Raw genomic sequence first — 8,449 nt, 5'->3', positions numbered from 1 at the left:
AAAAAAAAATCTATCAATTACAATAAAGTAGACTTTTCTCTCCTTGGAGGGTTTTATGACCCTTCTTCCCGTCCGACCTAGGTTTCAGAGATCACACCCGACGGTCACCTTTCCGTAACGCCTGCCGGCCGCATTGATACCTTCTTTAGAGCTTGACTGGTTTCCCCGCTACCACCCACAAACGCAGCTTTTGCGGTTGGTAGCGGTTGACAGCGTTTCGAAACAATCATACAAACCGCTACAAATCGCTTCAAACCGCTCTGAACCTCTTAAAATCAAAAGCTGGTTCCAGCTAGCGTTTGCGGTTGCGGACGGTTGCGGGAGGATAATTTTTTTTCTTTTAAAAAAAAACCATATAAATACAAAAATAAAAAAATTCAATAAATTTTTTAAAATGGAATTAAAAAAAATACTAAAATTTATCTATTATATTTTAATTAATATTATAAAATTTTAAAATAAAAATATTTTCTATAATTTTAAAAATTTAAAACTATAACTTTCTAAATATAATATTGATATTTATTATAATATTCTGATTTTTGATATTTTTATAATTATATAAAATGTAAATATTGTTAATTTATTATTTAACCGCCGTTGTATTTGATTGTTAACCAGTCATAAGTATCCCGCAAACGCATCAATTTCTAACCACAGAACCAGTCGTACAAATCTCTTAAAACCGCTAGAAACCGCAACCTCCCGCATCCGCAAACGCTCGCAGCCGCAAACGCAGCCGCTGCGTTTGAACCAGTCAGACCCTTACTCACATTTTCTACGTAATAAACGCACTCTTCATCATTCACTTTTCCAGAGTAACAGAGAAAAGCTTATACTATAAATATCTCCACTTCTATCGATGAGCAGCACTGATTCGACGAGATCCAGAAGAATAGTCTTTTCACTTACTGATCACTGCGATGGCGAATTCCTTTACCCTCCTTGCAGATTTGAAAGCTGGACATGCTCCTCATCGGCGAGAATGTAAGCATATTTCTTTTCGACTAACTCTGGGCGGTTTCTTTCATTCCGATTGTCTAAAGTTTTGGGTCTCTCCTTTCCAGCAGTTAACGCTTATGCAAGGATCTGTTAGTTCGAAGTATCACTTCAGGTTCAGAAACCGTCTCACTGAAGGATCTGTCTACAGTTTAAGCGGGTTCGATGTTACGCGCAGAAACCCCAATTTCAGGTTGTCTGATGCTCCCTCTCCATACGGTTCAATGATGAAACCTACCGGAGTCCGCTAGGCCCATACCTACTGAGCTGTTCTGATTACGACCATACAATCAGTTACTTGAACTGGCAAACACCAGCAAACAGCTCCTTGGTATGTATCTTCAGTTTTCAGTTGTTTACTTGGGTTTTGTCGTATCACGTGTTAGCTTAATCTCATGAACTCATTTTTTCAGACATGATTGGTGAGCTAAATGCAATCCGGAGTACAATCACCGATCGTATACCGGGGGCACAGTGTGTAATTCTTACACTGCGTCTACAAAGGTACTTTCTTTCCTAATCTCCAATGGGTATAATAGATGATCTAACGTATACTCCTATCTGACTTGATATCATTTTTTCTTTGCAGTGGTGATAACGTCTGTGTTAGTATGTTTGACTCTATGGCTCTTGCGTTTCATAGCAAACTTGAGAGCTGCGGGAAAGAATCCAAAATTGTGCTTGCCACAAGCGTAAATCCTAAGATAGTTGGGGATAAGTGAGTATCTGTTTTTTTTATTTCTACTCCGATGGTTCTTTTTTTTTGCTAAAAGGTTAATATTCATATTGATGAATGAGTTAGATTTACAAAATCATTACAGCACCACCATGGCAAAAAAGGTGAAGAACATAGTGGAACTACAGAAAAGACCAAAAGAGAATCTTTATCTAAGCCAAAGAGACATAAGGGAGCTGAAATGTTTCCTTTTCTTCTTGGCCGTGATTACAGTCTGGATGTCTTTGTCGATAAGCCGGAATACCTCAGCTGTGGAGAGGGAGATTTTGTTGTGAATGACGTTATTGCGCTGCTTCCACAGATGAAAAACAATAGCTTGGTAAGTGAGTCTACGAAGAATTACGAGAGGAGAGGAGTGTGGCCCTCCCTCTATTCCACGACAGTAATTACGAGGTTATGAAAAACAATAGCTTGCGAAAGACAATGCCCCATGATTTTTAAAATCTCCTTCTTTCGTTTATGGATTTGTCTGATCTTTCCTTTGATTACTGTAAAAAGTGTTATGGAGTTCTTCCTGATTAGTGTTCTAGATTTTTTTTCTCAGTTTTGGAGTCTATTTATGGTTTTTTCATCTAAGTGTATCCGTGAAATGCATGCCATACACTGTTTGTTTTGGACTGAGGTTTTGTTAACTAAACCCATATATGTTTTGGCAGGCGGGTTATTTCTGAATGCTACTTATGCCACACATCTCTATTTTGACTCTGAGACTGCCGCAGGAAAAGAAGTGTTTGACAGGCAAGTACATGTCCTAACATCCTAATTTAAATATATTGAACTTAGGTTTCGCCTTTGTTTGACTGTATATCATGCTCATTAACTTTCAGCTTGCGAGGTCATGGAGCAGACCAGAAAGCGTCCTCATCAAAGGTTGTTCATGCATAGAAGATTGAGCCACTTTCCGCTGCTGAGCTTAATAAATTTATAGTCACGGCTGATTCTCAGGTTGAGTCTTGTCCACTAAAAATTTGGATAACTTGAGATTAATTTTCGACTTTGTTAACTTCTTCTAGACTTGACAGATAATTGAGTTTCTCTGCACGGCTAGAGTGACTGGTATCCTGATGACGGTTGGTGTTATATTGGCTGCTCCGGGTCTTCCATATCTTTATTTGAAGTTAATCTTTGTTATAACTGAGCGAGATCTTGCACCGATGCCAGCCTTTGTTAACTGTTTGTTCCTTATCTTAATATGAAGTTACTGAATTTGCGCTGCTTGCATTATATAATATCTGTGTTCGTAACATTATTAATAGGAAGGTGCAAAGATCCCTGAATAAGCGCTGCCTGAAGTTATTGCACTAGGAATAGATGCCAAAGTTGGCAAGACTTGCAATGATGCTTCTACAGCAAAGCGTGCACCATCGAGCAAAGAACAAGTCGCTGAGAAATCCCGTGTGGAATGAGTCCACTACAAAACTTAAGCAACCACAGCTTCTTTTTTTTTTCAAATTATGCTTTACTATCTTTCCTTTTCATTTAAAACTATTTCTCTTTTGTTTTTAAATGTTTAACTAGATTTTGAATTTTTGTTTTTTTTTTCAATTGACAAATATTTAGTAAATGTCACATTTTCATATATTTGTGTTTTATTTTATAAAAGACTTAAAAATTTTATCTTTATTTATCGTATTTCATTTTAAATGACTATTTATGTTAAAAAAATTAAATTTTATTTTTTTAATGAATTAAGTTGGTATAACTCTGATAAATTAATTTTATTATGGGGTTAATATTTTAATTAAAAAATTATATACTTTTAATAAAGATTTATACTTTTCAATAAAAAATTCAATTATTTTTATGAATGTTTAAATTATATTAAGAAAAGAAAAAATAATAATTAAGAATAGTTGAAAAAAATTATTTGAACTTGGACTCAATGGCCCAAAGAAAAAAAAAGTGAGAATTGAATCTGATTTTTTAATAGGTTCAAATGGCTCAAGAGAGATTTGATTTGGGCTGGATCCAAAAATAATGACCCAATATAGATTTGTTATTAATATTACTTAATTGCCTTTAATGAAACATGCAATATTCGTGAAGAAAACATGCCTCTAAGATAATTATGACAATACGATCCTGCTTTAATAGTATAGATACAGCATGATTGCTGTTCTCATTATTATTTATTAATGCTTATCTTATTCAGACAGAAAACATCCACCTAGCGTCTATCTTAAAAGTCTGTTCTCATGCATCCTTATATTTCACATAAAATAATGAACACTTGCACAGCTTATAGGAGATTAAACAAGGTGCAGAGTTTATATCACATATATTGCAACATCTTCGACGTTTTAGAGGACAAGATTAAAAGTAACAAAATGATAATAATTAAAACAAATTAATAGAATTATGAAGATACCATCATAGAAAATTATGAACACTTGGATAACTCATATAAGATTAGACAAACTACAGAGCTAATGAACACTTGCACAGCTTATAGAAGATTAAAAAAAGAGCAGAGCTTATATCACTTTAGTTTAAGATACATATACAACGTTTTGGAGGGAAATTTATAAGTAACAAACTGATAATAATTAACACAAAATAATAGAATTAAGAAGTTACCATCACAGAAAATTCTGAACACTTGCACACCTCATAAAAGATTAGACACATTGCAGAGCTTATGTAACCTATTTTGCCACATCCTCTACGCTTAGAAGGCAAGTTTATAAATAACAAACTGCTAAAAATTAACAAAAAAATAGATTTAAGAAGCTACAACCTTACGAATGAACCTCTAACCGTTGCAGGGTGCCTATACGCCTCCCAACTGAATGATTAGCTCACACTGTAAATGCAGTGTAATTGCAAAAGCCAGCAGTTAGGTATCTCCTACATTCTTTCACTACACAATTCTGATGCAACCTCTTGATTCTTGATTACTCAACCATTGCGATTTTCAGAAATAATGGTGAAGACGCCAGTTGAATTTAAAGGCAAAGGAACCACAAGGAGATCTCCCAAAAAATCAGAAAAGGTCATTCTCTTCAACATAGTTACAACATCAAATTTCTGAACATAATCTCTTCACTAAGGCCATAAAATAAATTACAACTTCTTTCATAATAACACATATGAATCCGGCGAACTGGCACACCACTAGTTGTTACATAATTAATTAAGTTGAAAGGATGATTGAAGAAATACATTTCTTGGCCTCTCTTTGTTTCTTTTATTTGATGTTTTTGGTTATATTTGCTTATATATTACGTAATTAATCGTTAGATTTCATTATATGATTTTGTTTAATATATTTTTGTCTTGAAAGATTTGGTTTTTCATTGCGTTATTTATATGATTTTTCTTTTGTATAATTTTCATTATTTTTTATTGAATTTGTTTAATGTAAAATGAACTCATTGCAATTGACGAAATTTTATAATGTTGAAATCATTTGAATGGGCTATGTTTTTGATGTTAGGAGTTTTCAAGGCTCCTAAGACAAATGTTGTAGTATAAAAGATTGTCGAACCAGTTCTGAGGGATATCAAAGCACTGAGAATGCAAGTACTCACTTAATCTAAGTGCAACCAATGATTTAGATGGGTTTTAAAACTATGACTAATTAAAAGGAATAACTAAATGATACTTTCTTGACTAAGGGAAAAGAGAACTCATGGGCATAGGGATTAGACCTTGGGTGATCAAGTATCGAACTAAGGATGGCAAATGATCAATCAAACTATCAACCTTAAGCCTAGACACAATTCTAAGCAAGCTCTATGTCTAGATGAATGCTCATTTGCTAACACATCTCAAACATCAAATGTCTTTGGTTGAATAATATGAAAGCAATCATTACTAACAAGTCTATTAGCTATCTTAGCATCTTTAACAACAAATGTCTTTGGCAAAGTATACTAAAAGCCTAGGAGAGTTGTCTCGGGCATTTCATCGAACACCTTTCGGGTGAGAAATGCCTAAGGATCAACAACTGAGTGGCCAACTCAGAAGATGCATTATGATTACTCTACTAGCAAGGAAATATGAATGATCTACACTAAAACATCCTAGCTCTAACCTAATCACCCTTAATCTCCCTAACCCATGAATTCAAAAGGTGATTACTCACTAATCTCCATGATTCCTCTTAAACCCATATTGGATTTCAGATTAACCATGTAGAGAAATAGATAAGAAATCAACAAGAACACAAGAACATAACAAATCAAAATCCAAGAGATGAACTTCTCAAGAGAGTTCTTGTGTATTTCTCAATAGATCAAAAGATAAAAGATAATCTGCCTCTGGTGGCTACAAAAGATGTTTAAAACATAGGTTTTAGAAATGTAAAACGTGCATAATGAAATGACCAAAAGGCCCTTAAGTAAAATAGAAATCGAGCAGATAATAGGCGCGGAGCGACCTCGGCATGTCGCTCCGACAAGTCGCTCCGGCCTTCGGGAGCGACCTCAGTGGGTCGCTCTGAGAGGTCGCTCCAGGCTTCGCTTCGTGTCGTCTCGCCATAGAGACGCGAGCGACCTCGGGGTGTCGCTTTGGGAGGTCGCTCCGAGAGGGGTGTGAGATGCGAGCGACTTCGTGGTGTCGCTCCGGGAGGTCGCTCCGGGCTCGTTCTCGCGTCTCCGAGTGATGAAACCACGAGCGACTTCTCCCTGTCGCTCTGGTAAGGTCGCTCCAATAGGGAGGTCAGAGCGACTTGGTGGTGTCGCTCCGGACTGGTCGCTCCATGCCTTGCTCGTCCAATGATCACCTGTTTCACGTCCTTTAAGCTCCAAATGCATCCAAATGTCCCCAAGAACTCCATGTGGCACTCCAACACCTAATGAGGACAATGAATGCAAAATGCAACCTAGACATGGCTAAATCCTAATCTATATGATGAAAATGCTAATGGATGAATGGATAAAACAATGCAAATATGCAAGATATCAACTCCCCCAAACTTGTTCTTTTACTTGTCCACAAGTGAACTTTCTAGAACTCATAGGGAGAGAGGTTGAAGGAGGGAGCACATAGCCAAAAGAAACACAACTAGCACACTCTCTTATTACACTCTAGCTTCTCTAGGCCTATCTTAACTCTTTTTGTTCTTACACTCATCATCAAGCATCCACACATTCAAATCAACCAACTCTCACATTCATTAAGCACAAAACATCAGGTGAATTCTTGCAAATGGTCAGTTGGTCCAAGTCATTTGGTTGGGTAAGGGAAGGCTTTTATTCAAGTGATTCAAGAGGTTCAAAACATATGATCTTTAAGGTGGTTTACTCTCAAAACAAGTAGCTTTGACATTGCACATAATATATCTAAGAAAGGGACCAACTCATGCATACAATGCTCAATCTCCATTGTTCTACCCTTTTCCCAAACATACAATTACACAATCATTCTCAAATGTCAAACCCAACTCACATCTCTCACCAAAAGATCCTAAGAACTTTAACTCCTTATCTTTGAAATCTACAAGGGATTTTTCACAACCTCAAAACATTTCTTAGCTCCTAACAACTTTGCTAGCCCCCTTTTCTTTTCTTTTTTTTTTTTTTTTTTTTTTTCTCTTTTTTTTTCGTTTTTCTTTTTCCCTTTTTTTTTTTTAGGCTGGGGGCCAAAACTTTTCAAAACTTGAGCTAGAGGCTTCTATACTGGTCCCAATAAAACAATTCACTTAAGCACAAAGAGTCTATTCTTTTCCTTTTTCATTTCTCCCAAATCATAATCACAACACTCACCCCCACCTATAGCTAGACAATAGAGTGTCCAATCTAGCAAGAATGAAGATCAAGCATTGTCGTTCCCGATACTCTCAACATTATGCACATGTAAGACTTTCCGAAAAAGGCCTCACTCATCAAACAATGAAAGCTTAAAAGGAGGAAAAGGTTTTGGGAGTGGTCTACCACTAGAGTTTGTCAAAAAAGATTGGTATAAAAGATGTGACAACTCAAGTGTGTATAGCCATGACTCAGTACACAAGGGACCATGAGCAAGAAGCATTAAGTTCGTTCAGTTCAAATAAGGTTGTAGTTGGCTTCAAAGACTGAGTTTCAGCAATCAACAAGTTTCAGGAAGAGTTTTCAAGGCTCGAAACATACAAGTCTTTTTGAGAGGTGCAAAAGCTAGTCAAGTGCAACGTAGTGTTCTTTACAAGGCATTCAAAATCATTGCTCCCAATGCAAGTGAATGCAACCTATATGCTCTAGACTCTCCTAAAAATGCAAATGATGCAAACTAAATGATTGATTTTTTTTTTTTTTATCTATGCAAATAGGTATGCCATGCATGACTCAATGAAACAACATCAAAGCAAACATGATCAAATACTTGGTACCTCCCCCAAACTTGAGTGACACAGTCTCTGTGTCGTCAAGTAGAGAGAGAGATACCGAAAAGAAGACTAATATGCAAAAATGAAATGGTATATACAAGGGAGTGTGGTGGGTTACCTTCTATAGGGAATGAGTAGAGGGAGATGCTCCCTCCTCGTCGTCCTCAGGTGGTAACTCTTCAAGGTGCTCATCAGCAGGAGTGTCCATCTCTTTAATGTAGAAGGCTTGCCCGAACACAGTTGGTTTCCTCATTTTCCTCTTGATGTCAAAGTGGAGGATGTTCTCTTTACCCAAATGGAGATCAATCGTGCCTTCCTTCACATTAACAATAGCTCCTGCTGTAGCTAAGAATGGCCTTCCTAGAATCAATGGATCTTGAGCCTCCTCACCCATCTCAAGCACCACAAAA

At 36.5% G+C, this 8,449-nt stretch overlaps 1 protein-coding gene and 1 long non-coding RNA gene across 6 annotated transcripts; both read left to right on the top strand.

The window, feature by feature from the left end:
* The first annotated feature begins 593 nt into the window (after positions 1-593).
* LOC106417969 lies at positions 594-2,468 on the top strand. Of its 5 annotated transcripts, none has more exons than XR_007324278.1 (6): positions 597-987; positions 1,071-1,330; positions 1,413-1,503; positions 1,589-1,717; positions 1,821-2,054; positions 2,392-2,468. XR_007324278.1 is itself a non-coding variant. In XM_048759165.1 (5 exons), exons 3-5 carry the CDS (start codon positions 1,415-1,417, stop codon positions 2,133-2,135), a joined length of 552 nt encoding a protein of 183 aa, XP_048615122.1. In that variant the 5' UTR covers positions 598-987; positions 1,071-1,330; positions 1,413-1,414; the 3' UTR covers positions 2,136-2,383. The 5 variants fall into 5 exon arrangements, 1 of the variants encoding a protein (XP_048615122.1); XR_007324276.1 differs by having other exon boundaries at positions 599-987; positions 1,821-2,128; XR_007324277.1 differs by lacking the exon at positions 2,392-2,468 and having other exon boundaries at positions 594-987; positions 1,068-1,330; positions 1,821-2,383.
* A 90-nt stretch (positions 2,469-2,558) lies between these two features.
* On the top strand, positions 2,559-3,358 carry LOC125587878. The gene is made up of 3 exons (XR_007324280.1): positions 2,559-2,680; positions 2,758-2,908; positions 2,992-3,358. It is a non-coding gene; the product is annotated as an uncharacterized LOC125587878 (long non-coding RNA).
* The last annotated feature ends 5,091 nt before the right edge of the window (positions 3,359-8,449 follow it).

This window comes from Brassica napus, chromosome A2 (assembly GCF_020379485.1).
Source record: "Brassica napus cultivar Da-Ae chromosome A2, Da-Ae, whole genome shotgun sequence".
Lineage (NCBI taxonomy): Eukaryota > Viridiplantae > Streptophyta > Magnoliopsida > Brassicales > Brassicaceae > Brassica > Brassica napus.
Note: the sequence above shows the minus strand (reverse complement) of the source record. Positions and strands in the feature narration are given on the sequence as shown.

Excerpts from the sequence above, each read along its gene's own strand:
- LOC106417969 (XM_048759165.1), top strand. The coding sequence starts at position 1,415 with ATGATTGGTGAGCTAAATGCAATCCGGAGTACAATCACCGATCGTATA. Across the intron at positions 1,504-1,588 it reads CTTACACTGCGTCTACAAAG|TGGTGATAACGTCTGTGTTA; the intron begins GTACTTTCTTTC and ends TTTTCTTTGCAG. Across the intron at positions 1,718-1,801 it reads CCTAAGATAGTTGGGGATAA|ATTTACAAAATCATTACAGC; the intron begins GTGAGTATCTGT and ends TGAATGAGTTAG.